The sequence below is a fragment of the Sphaeramia orbicularis genome, chromosome 11 (assembly GCF_902148855.1).
Source record: "Sphaeramia orbicularis chromosome 11, fSphaOr1.1, whole genome shotgun sequence".
In the NCBI taxonomy this organism is placed as follows: domain Eukaryota; kingdom Metazoa; phylum Chordata; class Actinopteri; order Kurtiformes; family Apogonidae; genus Sphaeramia; species Sphaeramia orbicularis.
This window is the reverse complement of record NC_043967.1, coordinates 34,157,897-34,174,307: the sequence shown is the minus strand read 5'-3', so window position 1 is coordinate 34,174,307 and position 16,411 is coordinate 34,157,897. Positions and strand designations below refer to the sequence as shown.

Here is a 16,411-nt window from a genome sequence, read left to right as displayed (position 1 = left end):
CACTCAGCTACACCATGAATTTTATTCTTGAAGCAAAGAAATATGTATTTAAAACCCAATATCATAAAGTGACATGAAAACAGTGAAATGAAATCATGTTTAATGCAGCTAATGTGATGTTTTCTCACATTTTTAACATATTCTAATACTAATTATGACTCACTTCATGGAGATAATATGCAAAAACTAACAATTAACAATTGATTTCCACTCAAGAACCAATCAAGAACAGCAAAGTTATAGTAATGGTATGAATTGCAGTTTATGAGATGATGCATAAGTGTCCACTGTGTTGGCTGATATGGAACTAAAACAACTAAACCCATGAATATACAAGAGAACAGCTGGAGAATAACTGTTCACTATGCATGAAAGGGTTACAATTTATTTATTTATTAAAAAAAAAAAAAAAAAAAAGGGGGGGGGGGGGGACTTAGAGATTATTGTTGTGGGTTTCTCAGAAAATACCAAGAAGGGGAGCCATATTTTGTAAACTTTATCCTCTGATCCCTGACCAGTATATGAGTTCTTCTGTAGACTGGGCTGTACACCTGTCTGATCTGCTGCATGTTGTTTGTCCAGATGAAGTGCTGTAAGTACTGGCCTGATGACACCGAGCTTTACGGAGACATTAAGATAACACTGCTGAAGACAGAAACACTGGCAGAGTACACCGTGCGTACCTTCGCCATGGAGAGGGTGAGTCACACACATTATTTTTATCCCAACGACATGGCAGAGTCTCACTGTCATGTTTACTCACCTATAATAGCGCACCGGCTGGGTTTAATTGGATTCAGTTTATGCAGCACTTTGTTTTTATGGTGGTAAGCTGGAGTGTTAGGGCCGCACTCAGGGAAAAACCTCATATATTTTCAGATTATGAAGTCATAACACTATGAGAATAAAGTTGCTAAAGTACAAGAATAAAATCATTTTGTTTTGAGAAAAGCTACGGTGTTATTTCTAGGGCTGTCAAAATGAAATGCATTAACGAAGATTAATCCATCATTATGATTAATCTGATTAAAAATTTTAACACAAGTAATCCAGAATGACTCTGAACGTCTCTGCTAACGCGTTTAGGTCAGTTTGTCCAAGTAGAGTTAGCGTCGCACATGTCAGTTGATCCGGTAGTGACAGGCAGCAGAACCAACCCATAAAGATGGAAGATGATAAACAGTACGTTGGTCCTCTGGATGGAAATATGAGGACAAAAAAACACAAGATGGAACAGTCCGACATAAAGGAAGGAGTTTTCTTTTCACCGAAGAACTTCCAGCTTAAAATACCACATGAACGCAAAGCATACATTAGTCTGGGATTCTGCTAGCACTTAAGCTAACGTGTCGCCCAGCTTGCGACAAACACATTAAGTGCTAGGGCTGTGTATTGGCAAAAATCTAGCGATAGGATACAAATCACAATACTAGGATCACGATACGATATATCATGATACTGTTAAAAAGGCACTTTTTTTGTTTGTTTCTTTTCTTTTTAATGGTTATTTCCTTGAAGAATTGAATTACACCAGAAATCTGCACAAATACTAAACACATTTTTATTTGATCGCAACAGGATCTAATGCTATATCACAAAATTTTCCTTTGTTAAAACTTAAATTATGTTTTACAGACATTTCAGTTTCAGATCCTGTTCAAATGTTCATATTCTATTAGTTCAGAACTAACATTATAACATAATTTTTGTGCGATCCCAACAAAGGAACTACCATCTGCCTCTCAGACAGTAAAAAGTGCTTTTAGGATGCTTCAAATAATCATTATTTAATAAAACAGTGTGAAACAATACTGAATAAGATATAAACAAAAGCAAAAATGAACCTCCATAATATTTGCATTTGAATAAATACCTAAAAATATTGACACAGTACTTTTTTAATATCAATACAGTATTGTGAAATGAAATATCGCAATATATTGCAGAACCGATATTTTCTTACACCCCTTTAAAGTGCATATATATTCCTTCCTTTCTTGAGTCTGTTTGTTCATGCAAAATGAATCACAATTTATATAGATTAAAACTGAATGATATTTAATCGTAATTAATTGAAATTAATCCACAGAAACCCTGTGATTAATCTGATTAAAAAATTTTAATCGTTTGACAGCACTATTTATTTCTGGTAGTTCTAGTGGTAGGTAGTAGTTATATTGTGGAAAAAGTCCTATTGTGAGATTAAAAAGTCATGTTTTGAGGATACATATCTTACATTTTTATTGTCTATATTCTGTATTTTTACTCAGTTATTTTATACTGTAGCGAGTAAATGCAACAACATTTTGTTCTGTATACGCTTGTGTATCTGAATGACAAAGTCTGTCTAAATGTAAGATAGTATTCAGAGATTGTTACAAGAATTAAAACATATAATAAAAAAGTCAAAATCTTTTGCGATTAAAGTTGTTATATTAGGGAAAATAATACCAGTGCAAAAAAAATGTCATAAAATTTTGATAATGTATTATTTTCAGAAAAACTCAAAAGGATAACACAATACTGTGACTCTCAAAGTGTGATGATCTTGTAATAATACTTTATTTACTTCATTCTCATAAATTAATTTTTTTTGCGAACTGATTTTATTCTCATAAATATTTTTTTGCTGAATAATATGACTTTATTCTCATAATAATTTCTTCCCCACAAAATAATGCACCGCATTCCCAGTGATATTTTTTTTTTTTTTTTGTATGCAAACATGACTTAATTTTCGTAATAAATATTCAGCCTTTTTTTTTTTGTTTGTAACAAAATATTGCAATGCTATTATAGCAGTATCATTATTTCAGAATTTTTCTAGTAATATTACAGTTTTTTTTGGTTATTTTTTTAATGAAAATTACAACTTTATTTTCACGATATTACTCCTTTTTATTCTAGCTATATTTTTATATATTATATAACAACATATTATGGTCTTAGTCTTGCAATATTACAATTTTTTTCCCAAAGAAATAGTTATTATCTGACTTTATTTTCATATTATTTTATTTCTTCTTAAAATATAATGATATTTTTCTGTGTTTATGGCCTTGATGCTATGTTAGAACCTCAATAAATCCAGCGTTCTGTTCCCTGCAGCGAGGCTACCCTGCCAAACATGAGGTTTGCCAGTTCCACTTCACGTCCTGGCCTGAACACGGCGTACCATACCACGCCACCGGCCTGCTGGCTTTCCTTCGCCGGGTCAAAGCCTCGACGCCACCTGATGCCGGGCCTGTGGTCGTCCACTGCAGGTAAACGACACCACTTTCTCCCTCGTGTGTGGTTCTAGACCAGGGATGTCAACGTCATTTTAGTTCAGTTCCACATTCAGCTAAATTTGATCTGAAATGGGCCAAACCAGTAAAATAATGACATAATAATACATAAAGAATGTCAACTACAAACTTTTCTCTATGTTTTAGAGCAAAAAAAGTAAATTTACTTTATGAAAAGGTTTACATCTACAAACTATCCTTTCAAAAGATGTGAATAACATGAACAAACATAAAAAATAAGTGTAATTTTAACAATACAGGGTGGGGAAGCAAAATTTACAGTGAACATTTAGTTGTTTTTTCTCAGCAGGCACTACGTCAATTGTTTTGAAACCAAACATATATTGATGTCATAATCATGTGTTATATCATAACACTATTATCCATACCTTTTCAGAAACTTTTGCCCATATGAGTAATCAGGAAAGCAAACGTTAAAGAGTGTGTGATTTGCTGAATGCACTCGTCACACCAAAGGAGATTTCAAAAATAGTTGGAGTGTCCATAAAGACTGTTTATAATGGAAAGAAGAGAATGACTATGAGCAAAACTATTACGAGAAAGTCTGGAAGTGGAGGAAGCAACAAAAAACGTACCAAAGCTTTTATTAAACCTCTCAAATCCAAAATCCTAAAGGATCCAACCAAATCCATGAGAAAAATGGCAACTGAACTTGAGGTAGACAACAAGACCGTTAGAAATGCAGTAAAATATGATTTGAAGATTTAAATTCTCATGACTTTCAATAAACTAATTGGTCATACACTGTCTTTCAATCCCTGCCTCAAAATATTGTAAATTTTGCTTCCCCACCCTGTATTATGCCTCAGTTTATCATTTACACACGTACATTATAACTTACAGATCACAGAGGACCTACAAAAATACATAAAACATTTAACAACAGGCAGAATATTGTTAAAATTGTACTTCTTTTAAAACATTTCAGGTTGTTCATATTTGTTCAGGTTATTCACTTTTTTTGCGAAATTATACTTTGTTTTAGTGTATATACATGAAAATATTTACATTTACAAAGAGAAACATTTGGACTTGTCATTATTTATATGTTATTATGATAGTATTTTACTGGTCCTGCCCACTTGAGATTGAATCGTTCTGAATGTGGAACCTGAACTAAAAGGATTGGTAATTAATATCTTAGTGTAATTTTTGCATTTCCCAAATTCATCCCAAGGGCCAGATCGGATCCTTTGACGGGCCGGATTTTGCCCCCGGGCCGCATGTTTGACACCTGTGTTCTAGACAATAACTAGCTGAAATAAACATCTCCTTTTTAATCTCATTTCCTCGTCTGAATCCAGCTGCTTTCACTTCAGTCTGTGTTTTTCTACATTTCCCAAAATAACTTTCAGATCTCATAGTGTGTAGGTGGAAAGCACAACAGTGATAATAACAAAAAAGCAGAAGTAAAATAAAACTGCCAGGATATGTAGTATTTCTCAGGTATTCAAGAAAGGATTTATGAAGACACAGGTTTTTATTGGATATCTGTCAGTCAAAACCTGCTTCATTCTTCTGCAGTTGAATCTGGAAAGAGGACCGTGATGATTACATAGATTTCCAACCGTATGCTTTTATGTGCATTTCCTTTAATGTACAGGCCAGTATTAGCACCAGATAGGACAGATTACCTGATTCTGTCTCTGTTATTGTCGATGGAACATTTATTTCATGCAGCCACTCACTATTGTATTAAGTTCAATAAATACAAAGACATTCAGTGGAGCAGAAGTCCTGGTGTTGAATAATGTGATAATGTGAGACTGTAAACCATATACACTGTTACCTTGTTAGTGTGTTACCTTCTTTTTTTAACAACTGAAGCATATGCAGAGCTGCCGGGATTTTTTTTTTTTTTTTTTGTTAGCACTGTATATGTTAGAGCATGGATAAGAAATCATACCAATTTATTTACCTTTTACTTATCAAAGGTATCACCAGCTAGTTTCTTGGTATTTACAATAGGCATATCTGGGTGAAATTAACCTCATAAAGAATCAACCATTAAATCATTGACAGAAAATTCCAGTTCTTTGAAACTGGAGCCTTTATTGGTCCTTCTGAAGAACCCAAAAACTTTTTTTTTTTTTTCGAATATCAATTTCCATGTATGAGTTTCAATTTTGTATCATATTTGATACATCAGGTCTAAACGCTCAAATATTATTATTTTTGAACAAACAAAAACATAATATAACACAAACACGTCTAACAAATTGGTAATTTCTTTCCAAAATTGTCAAAGTTCTGCCTCCTTCCTCATTAATGACAATTTTGTAGTGTCACTGGAAAGGCCTCCGGTGAATGAATTCCTCCCCCCTGGTGGATTATTTTTTATTTTATTTATTTTTTTATTTTCGATTTTATTTATTTGCACATTATACACAGCAAGAGAAAAAAAAATCATGCAAGTAATACCCTTGTGCAGGAGAGGATAGAAGGAAAAAAAAAGGCTTATGTAAATACCTCCCCGGAAATAAACAATACACAGGGAAAAAAAATAAAAAATACAATATAAAAATACAATATAACTGAAATAATAATCTAAAGTAAAAACAATAGAAATACAAATCAAATGATATTCAGCCTTACATTTTTTCATAAATTAGAGTTCTTTTCAGATGCTTTTTAAATAATGATAAAGAAGATGTTGATTGAAGTTCCGTGTATTGCATGTATCTAATTGTATACATCAGGTTTTTCAAGAAAAAAAATATCACACTGATCATGTAGAGGGCTTCAAAACTCATGTATCAAATATGATACATTTGGCATTATAGGGTTAACCTGCCACTTATGTATTGGAGTTATAGAGGACCTTAAATAAAGACTAATAATGGGGAATACATTTAATCCATAAAGACCCAAACAGCATGTTTTATGTTATCTTTTCAGGTACTTTTAATGATATATTTTACTGGAAAACTCACTTTTTACTTAAATTTTCTCTGTTTTTGCCATAATAACCCTCAAATGTAATATCAGAATGACACTAAAGTAGCACTGGGTCTTTATGGGTTAAATATAAGCAAAATTATTATTAGCATCAAATATTAGCAGGCCGCATGTGGCAGCCTTGATTCATAGTAAATAAACAGAAATAAGTCTTAGTCATAAAAACATCATATATTATGTTTATACTTTATTACCGTAAACACAAAAGAGGAAATATTTGAGCATATGGTAAGTGATGATTTTATTGTAGAGCATATTGTCATTATAACAATGTGTGTATATATAATAATGTCTTTATATTACCATTTTTAATCTAAATATTGTATATAGCATGGTTCCTCCTTAATTTTTTCATGTCTGTTGAGTCAAATTGATCACTGTAAGAAAGTGATGAAAACAAAATACATTTTCTTTTTCTAATAATGTGTTTTATTCACAATAATGAGGTTTATTTACCTTCAGCCATTGGTAGCGGGTCTTTTATTATGATACTTATTCGATATGTCAGTACTTGTTAGGTTGATGTATATGCTTTGTTGTTGTTGTCCAGCCAGAATCACAAGTGTATCAGACTACCATGATAATTTTCAAGTATATTTACCATTTAGGAGTTAAAATTTAGATAATTATGTGAGTACTTTCAGAGTGAGTCCATAATATGCATTGAGAGGGGAGATGATGGTAAGGCTCTGGAGGCAAAACAAGGATAATGTTACCCAGAATATCAGCTGTGACAGATTTTAACATCCAGTAAAAAGAAAAAGGCATCATCATCAGGCATGATCATATTGATAATACTCTTTACAGCAGTGGTTTCCAACCTTTTTTGTCTCGTGAGCTCATTTTAACATCACAAATTTGTGGCGACCCCAGACAATTTTTTGTTAAAAATTAATTTGTTTCTGATCATGTAATAGTTTGCTATACTATTTTGCAAATAAACGTTAATTTTAGACGACATTTAGTCTATATAATGTATATTATTATGGACGGAGGCAGAAAAGCCAGGTGTAGATTACTGCATAAAGTGAGAATTTGATTTTCCCTGGTCAGGATATGTACAGTCAATCCAGCTTGGATTTACAAGGCTGACAATTAATACTGAACAAACAAGAACTCAAACTATGAATTATGAAAGAGCTGCAGCATCTGAAACTGACCACAATGAACATTTGACAGATAAACAGAACCACAGTGCTTCAGTTTCAGCTTTAGAGTTTGTCATGTCTGTTATGGGTTGGGATTGTTTCTCTCAACTCACCATATATTTTTATTAGTAAGTTTGTTGTGTTTTTGTTTTATCTAGAATTACTAGAAATTCCTAGGCGACCCCATTTGAATTGCAGGTGACCCCACATGGGGTCCCGACCCCAAGGTTGAAAAACACTGCTTTACAGTGTGATGTTCCACTGTTGTCGAATATTGTAGTGTGTGCATTTTTAAGATTAGATCCTCCTCATGTGACTCTTTAATGTGTTGACTTAAATATATACACTATTTTGTACAAAATAGTTTTTACTTATTTAAACTCTGTTTTAACTGTGTTTTTTTAGTAATTGTTTATTATGTTGTACAGAGAGAGCATTGTTAAAAAAAAAAAAAAAATGAGTAAAATTCCTTGTATTCTTTTGAAGATACTTGGTGAATAAAGGCAATTCTGATTCAGATTCTTCAAAATTGACGATTATGTTTAAAACTAAAAAGTTGTGTGTTTTTTCACCTGTTCTTATGTGATAATTAACCTTTTGAACCCATTTAGTTCAATTTTTGTGCGTCTTTTAAAGTTATGCACATATTTTCTTGTTGTATTTGAAGAAAATAGACATGAAAAATAAATCTGTTTTCTCATTTCAACCCAACTAAAGACTATTGCACAGTAGTGTAAAAGCTAATAGTTACAGGAAATACTGAAAGGGTTAAACTATTATTACTTAATTTCTTCCTCTGTGTTATCAGGATAGTAACCAAACTGACACTAATATTATCTGCAGTGTTTTGTTTTGTTTTGTTTTTTTTTTGCTTTTGCCCAACCTTTGCTGAAATATCGTTGCTCACAGTACAGACAAAGACACCTGAGGTATTTCTAAAGTCCACACAAACTGAACAGTGGTGTTAGGTCCATGCCCTGAAGGCACAGGTTAGAAAAAGAAGGAGTTTTAAAATATCTTGGCATTGTTCACCTAAAAGCCTTTTTCACCTTTTAAACTCTCAGACTTTACAGCATATTTGCGAATGCAGCCAGAATATAAAACACCCGCTGTATGTCTTTTCTCACAAAGTAAGCCTCTTATTGTACTTGACTTTGGGCTTAGTATCTCCATCATTACCAAAGGCTCCCTGCAGAGACTTTTTCATTTCTGTGCTGTATTGAGACTTGTCAATGCCTCTCTTTTGTTCCTCTGTACTAGCATGGGGGCAGGCAGGACCGGCTGCTACATCGTGCTGGATGTCATGCTGGATATGGCCGAGTGTGAAGGAGTGGTAGACATCTACAACTGTGTGAAGACCCTCTGCTCCCGACGCATTAACATGATCCAGACTGAAGTGAGTGAGCCCACTCTAACACTGATAGGTTTGATCCTCTCAATATAAAGCTGTTGGAACAGGAATTGCATCTCCTCTTGGGTGAGGAAATGTCACTAATAACAACAGTCGTATGTAGTGATGGAAGTAAAACTTTCTAGAACCGTCACTTAAGGAAAAATTGGATTTCTATTGGCTCGAAGTCAGTCTTGTATAACCAAATGTAGAACTATGTTGCAGTAACTGAATAAAAACATTTACAGGAAATGTACAGGATTTCAGTTCTGTTGCAACATGTTGATGGTCATATGAACTATGTTTTCAGCTCAAAAATGTCCAATTTCATCACAATTAATGCTTTATTTTCATGTCACAAATGGCCAAGTTATATTTGAACTGAATTTACCTGAAAAACAAATATTCTATTCTTTTAGATTCCCCAATTTTTCTTACCAGATTCTCTCCTACATATCACGTTTTATTTTTACAGGTTCAATATGGAGTATGGTGCTGATCCATCCTGCTTATGTTACACCAATACATACATTAAGAATGTCACACGTCACTTTTTAAATCAACAGTTTTCTAATAATAAGCATTTTTATAAAGAAACAACAGTTCTACATTGTTATTTCCTCTTTAGTATGATGATAAACTATACAATAAATAATTCTGATCCTAGTTTTTGCACAGGGATCATTAGTGTAAACGGTGACATGGCTGCCGAGCATCAGTATGATGGGATCTGTAACAACCATGTCACATCCGTCCACTGACACATTTTGTGTTTTTGTGTCAGCTGTTATTGTTTTAGATCCACAATACTAACATTTATGAATAAGAGGAGAATTAGCAATAGTAAGTCTATAAGTTTATTCCTAATAAAGTACTGGTACTGACCAGAGCATCATGGGTAATGTCACGTCCGTCCACCAGCAAAAGTTTTCACATACACGTGCTATTCAAAATCCAATATTTCTGAAAATATAGCCTCCACTGTCAAATAATATCAGTAGTTTGTGTACAAATGTATTAGCATTATTTCAACACAGTTCTATGCATTTCTTACAACTTTTTTTTTTTTTTGACATACATGGCCACTCATTTGACCCCCTAAGGAAATTTTAGCCGATAAGTATAGTCATAAAAATGCAAAAAGTCAGAAGTTCTAGACAAGAAAAAGTCAAAATATGCCAAGAATAAAGTCAAAAATGTTACAGGAGAAAAGTTGTAATTCTGAGTAAGAACCTGCATTTTTAGAAGAAAAAGAAAATACAAGAATCATGATTATCATTTACATCCTACAAGTTAGAATCTGTAAATATTTTTACATTACATAAGTCCAAAGAGTATTGTATAATACTTGAAACAAATACTTTAAATACTCTGCATTTCTCCCTTTAACATAACTGACAGACTGTTCATCTAATATCCACCCTCTATATGAGTTTGTTCTCCTGATATTTACATTTTTTGGTTGAAAAATTATCACTTTATTAATATTCTGAATGTTTTATTTAAATATATATATATATATATATATATATATATATATATATATATATATATATATATATATATATATATATATATATATATATATATATATATGTCTCCTTCCGGTGTCATTGATCCAACTCTATGGGTTTTACTGGTGAATCAATGTTGTAGAAGATGATGGTGTTTCCATGGTAACTACAGAGCCTCTGAACTTCCAAATGGATCATATCTGATGACCATGAAAAGATGACAAACTGTATTTTACACTAATTATTTCCATGTATTAATAGGATTAGTGGATCAGCAGGTATTAAACTGTTTACATCCGTAGATGGTTTTGGTAGCCAGTGGCTGTTTGGGTCTTTAGGGGTTAAAGGTCCTTCACTCCTCTCATATTTTGATCAGATTTTGCACTTAAACACCCAGTATGTATCTGTTTTACACCATTTGTCCTATTGATGGTTAGTCGACTCTACATACACTGTGATATTTGATGCATTTGTGAAATTAAATTGAGACGATTCAATTCAAAGTCATATAAATAAGGAGAGAAAGACATTCATTTCTAAAGTAAATAAAAAAATTCAAAGTTTAAAAGAAAAAAAACTAAAACATACTAAAAATGTTCTCTTAATAACAACATCTGAAAGTGGAAACAGTTAATACCAAAACAAAAGCATTTTATCTGTTATTTAATTTCATCTTGTCACCTTTCAGCTCAGACTCGTCTTGCAGTTGAATACATATTTTGGTAATTACCAATGCATTTTAAATGATAAATAAGTTGGAAGGCGGACAGTTTAATGCCTGTATTTTCAATGTGTCCTCGCCTCTTTGATCTTTTGTTTGGTTGGATGTCAAAATAAATTTCCCAGTTTCCCCGTTAATTGCACAGCTCATGATGTTATTTAAATATTTTGTGTGGGCAGTGTTTGGCTCCTCTGATGTGTGTTTTCTCCACTTTTTTTTTTTTTTTCCCTCCATTTACTGGCAATTCTATGCTTGGGAATCAACAATACCTAAGTGTGGGCATGGTGATGTGAAGAACATTTGACAGTTATGACTATTAGTCAACATTCAACAGCAGTAATTAAATGCAGCATTGTTCGTCACAAGTGGGCAATTAACAGTTGTGAGGCTCAGGAGTGCACAGAGGAGGTTTTTTTTTTTTTTTTTTTGTGTTGAGTTTTGAGTCTGAATGTTTTCCCTGTCTGTAATCTTTTAGGAGCAGTACGTGTTCATCCATGATGCCATCCTGGAGGCCTGTCTATGTGGAGAAACTGCCATCCCGGTTAATGAGTTCGCTCTCACCTACAAGGAGATGCTGAAGGTCGACTCCCAGAGCAACACCTCTCAGCTCAGAGAGGAGTTTCAGGTAAATACCCAGTCTGGATTCAAGTTTTTATGTCGGTGGACTGAGTTTTTTAATTTGTTTTTGTATTAATTATGTTGTGTGGTTCATCTGTAAAGTAGTGAAAGCGGCTGCAATGTTGGAAAAACTATAATAAAGAAGAAATAACAAGAAAAATATGAGTTGTAGATGAGAAATGTTCATTAGGGTTTATTTTTTATAAGATAAGATGAGACTTTATTAATTAATTTAATTCAAGCCAAAAAAAAAAAAAATCTGCCAACGGAACAAGTGAAAATTATCTTGGTAAGATGTCTTGAAATAAGATTTTCCAGATCTATTGCCTAAAAATAAGTTCTTATATCTCAGTGAAAAGTTACTCTTCAGATGATTGTCTTATTTTAAGTGTGATGAGATATTTTAACTATAAATGAGAAAAATATACTTGGTAAGATTTAGATGTTTGTAATTATGTTGTGTGGTTCATCTGTAAAGTAGTGAGAGTGGCTGCAATGTTGGAAAAACTATAATAAAGAAGAAATAACAAGAACAATATGAGTTATAGATGAGAAATGTTCATTAGGGTTTATTTTTTATAACATAAAATGAGACTTTTTTGATCCCACAGCATTAAAATTCACTGATTAAGGCAACAGGACAAAGTGCATTTAGATACTGCAAATAAATAAGTAAATAAATAAAATAAAAAACGGGGAAAAATGCAAAATTGTTAAAAAAAAAGAAAAAAGAAAAAAAAAGCAATCTTCTACTTGAGTTCAATTATTCAGTCTTTCAGTTTGGTATTGGTTTAAGTTTTAGCTTTACAAGTGTGTGAGTACATTTAGATGCTGCAAATAAATAAATAAATGAGTAAATAAATTAAATAAAATAAAAAATGGGAAAAGAAATAAAAAAATTGGAAAAAAAAAATTACAAAAACAATAATGAATAATTTTACTTCTTACTTCTTCTTAAGTTAAATTGTTCAGTCTTTTAATTTGGTATCGGTTCAAGTTTTAGCTTAACAAGTGTGTAAGTACTTAAAAGTTTTGTTTTTATTGTAGGTAATTTCTAAAGTGTGCTAAAATAATCCTTTGCAGAAATAAATCTGCAAATAAATAAATAATAATAAATCTGAAATTTCACCCATTATAAGTAAATAGGGAAAATAGAAGATTGGGAAAATTCATCCAAAATGTGAACTTTGACCTACTGTTCCCAAAATGTAATCAAATCTATTCTGGGTCACTGAAAGTACATAAACTAAATTTGGTATGAATTCATCTGAGAGTTTTGCTGCTACAGACATTTGAAATTTTGCCCATTATAAGTAAATGGGGGAAAAAAGATTTTAAAAATTCATAAAAAAATATTAACTTTGATCTTTTTTTCCCAAAATGTAATGACATCTATTATGGATCATTGGCAATCTATAACCCAATTTGATAGGAATTCAACCAACAGTTTTGCTGCTACAGGCATTTGAAATTTTGCCCATTATAAGTAAATGGGGAAAAAAAGGATTTTAAAAATTCATGAAAAATTTAAACTTTGACCCACTTTTCCCAAAATATAATAACATTTAGTCTTGGTCACTGGTAATCTATACACCAAATTTGGTATGAATTCATCCAAGAGTTTTGCTGCTGCAGACATTTGAAATTTTGCCCATTATAAGTAAATGGGGAAAAAAAATATTTTAAAAATTAATTTTAAAAAAAATGAACTTTGACCTACTGTTCCCAAAATGTAATCAGATATATTCTGGGTCACTGACAGTATATAAACCGAATTTGGTATGAATTCATCCTAGAGTTTTGCTGCTACAGACATGTGAAATTTCGCCCGTTATAAGTAAATGGGGGGGGGGGGGGGGGGGGGATTTTAAAAATTCATAAAAAATTTAAAATTTGACCTACTTTTCCCAAAATATAATGACATTTAGTCTTGGTCACTGGCAATCTATAGACCAAATTTGGTCGGAATTCAAGTAATACTTTTGCTGCTATAGACATTTGAAATTTTGCTCATTATAAGTAACAGGGGAAAAAAAGACTGGAAAAATTCATAAAAAATGTGAAGTTTGACCTACTGTTCCCAAAATGTAATCAGATCTATTCTGGGTCACTGACAGTATATAAACCACATTTGATATGAATTCAACCAATAGTTTTGCTGCTACAGACATTTGAAATTTTGCTCATTATAAGTAAATGGGGAAAAAATATTTTAAAAATTCATAAAAAATGTGAACTTTGAACTACTGTTCCCAAAATGTAATCACATCTATTCTGGGTCACTGACAGTATATAAACCAAATTTGGTATGAATTCAACCAATAGTTTTGCTGCTAGAGTGTTAATAAACAAACAAACAAAACAAACTAAAAACACTACCCCTTGCCTCCCTTTTTGGGGGGCGGGGTAACCAGTGGCCCTCCTTTAAACGTCAACTACAGTCTTCCATCATGTGACAGCTCAATCAGAAGGCTGTGGTGTTGGATTCTTCAACTTTACAGTACACCTACGGCTCTGCTGTTTTCTATCACGTATGTGTGTCATGTAGATAAACACAGGCGTATTACGGTCCACAAAACTTTCCCAGAATAGTTGCTTTTTATCCTTGCCTCCACCTTGTCGTGTGAGTTGAAAAGGGTAACAGCGGCTCCCTGCAGACCTAAATTCAGTTCATTTAGAACAGAAAAGTTGTCAGCCAAGTAAGTAAAACATCTGCAGCAGCTCCTCATCCTGCAGTTTGGAGGCCAGAGGAAACTCACAGCTGAACTTTTATGTTTCAGCTCAAATAGCCCTGTCAACACTTCCCCCATGATAACCCAAGCACTTCGGTGTCCGACAGAGTGCCACAAAAAGCTTTGAATTTAGCGGTAAGCTCGGATAAATGTTGTCTCACTAAATGGAGTTTTATATCGAGCGCTCAGGAAGGAGTTTACAGCGACTTCAGACGATAAACACACAACTTAAAACATAGGGTTTTGCAGTTTTATGCCACTAATAGTCAGAGCTCAGCTAAGGTACCAGTATTCCCAAGACACCCTAAATGAGGACACCGCTATCTGAGAGAGAAAGGACATGTTTTAGAGCAGGGGTGTCAAACTCATTTTAGTTCAGGGGCCACATCCAGCCTAATATGATATAAAGTGGGCCGGACCAGTCAAATAATATAAACAATAGGGTAAGAACTTTTGTGTGAAAACAGTAAATTCCATAAAATAAAAAATACACTTAAATATGCTTAAATATCCTACAATACATGCAAAAATACGCTTAAATATGCTTAAATATCCTACAAGACATGCAAAAATACATTTAGATAGGCTTAAATATCCTACAAAACATGCAAAAATACACTCAACTATGCTTAAATATCCTACAATACATGCAAAAATACACTTAAATATGCTTAAATATCCTACAATACATGCAAAAATACACTTAAATATGCTTAAATATCCTACAATACATGCAAAAAATACACTTAAATATGCTTGAATATCCTACAGTACACGCAAAAATACACTTAAATATGCTTAAATATTCTACAATACATGCAAAAATACACTTGAATATGCTTAAATATCCTACAATACACGCAAAAATACACTTAAATATGCTTAAATATCCTACAATACATGCAAAAATACACTTAAATATGCTTAAATATCCTACAATACACGCAAAAATACACTTAAATATGCTTAAATATCCTACAATACATGCAAAAATACACTTAAATATCCTACAAAACACGCAAAAATACACTCAAGTATGCTTAAATATCCTACAATACATGCAAAAATACATTTAGATAGGCTTAAATATCCTACAAAACACGCAAAAATACACTTAAATATGCTTAGATATCCTACAATACGCGCAAAACTACACTTCAAATTCTGTAATTAAAATGTTTACATCTACGAATTGTACTTGAACATAACATGAACAAATATGAACAACCTGAAAATTCTTTAGTAAAATAAGTGCAATGTTAACAATATTACGCTTTAGTTTATCATTTATACACGTGAATCACAACTTAGAGATCACAGTGGATCTACAAATACAGAATATTAGTAAAATTCCACATACTTCTCTTCAGACATTTCAGATATTCACATTTTTTGTAAAAGACTAGTCTGTAAATGTGAATATTTTTGCATAATTTAACTTTTTTTACACTAAAACAAAGAGACAAATTTGCAGTTTTCATTATTTATAGTTTATTATGATTGTATTTTACTGGTCTGATCCACTTTAGATTGAATTGACCTAAAATGATTTCAACATCCTTGATTGTTAATATCTTCAATGTAAATTTTTGCATTTGACAAATTCATCCCAGGGCCGGACTGAACCCTTTTGCGGGCCGGATTTGGCCCCCGGGCCACATGTTTGACACCTGTGTTTTAGAGTGAGAGTCCTTGGACAGTGGTTTATCTGCAGAGTCTTGATATATCTGATTTTATAACACTTGGAATGATATCAATATGATGACGCTGTGTTCTGTCAGTATGTTGTAAGTCAGGGGTGTGTTGAGCCGCATTATGTAATAAATTCCCATTATGTAATAAAAGTTCAAAATGTAATAAGAATGTCACGTCATCTTGTAATAAAGCCGCATTATGTAATAAACTGACGCATTTTGTAATAAACTACATCAACGCATTATATAGTAAATTTTTTCACATTATGTAGTAAGTTATTACAATTTGAGAAATTTATTACAAAATGCACTTGACACATTTTTATTT

The 16,411-nt window shown here is 32.5% G+C and overlaps 1 protein-coding gene across 5 annotated transcripts in view; it reads left to right on the top strand.

Moving 5' to 3' along the window:
* Nucleotides 1–16,411, top strand: part of ptprua (protein tyrosine phosphatase receptor type Ua) — a 575,321-nt gene that overhangs the window by 524,366 nt on the left and 34,544 nt on the right. For all 5 annotated transcript variants that reach the window (XM_030147519.1, XM_030147516.1, XM_030147518.1 and 2 more), the window contains 4 exons: nucleotides 583–699; nucleotides 3,109–3,263; nucleotides 8,675–8,810; nucleotides 11,515–11,664. In XM_030147519.1, the coding sequence (XP_030003379.1) occupies nucleotides 583–699; nucleotides 3,109–3,263; nucleotides 8,675–8,810; nucleotides 11,515–11,664 (558 nt within the window). The remainder of the gene's footprint in view (nucleotides 1–582; nucleotides 700–3,108; nucleotides 3,264–8,674; nucleotides 8,811–11,514; nucleotides 11,665–16,411) is intronic.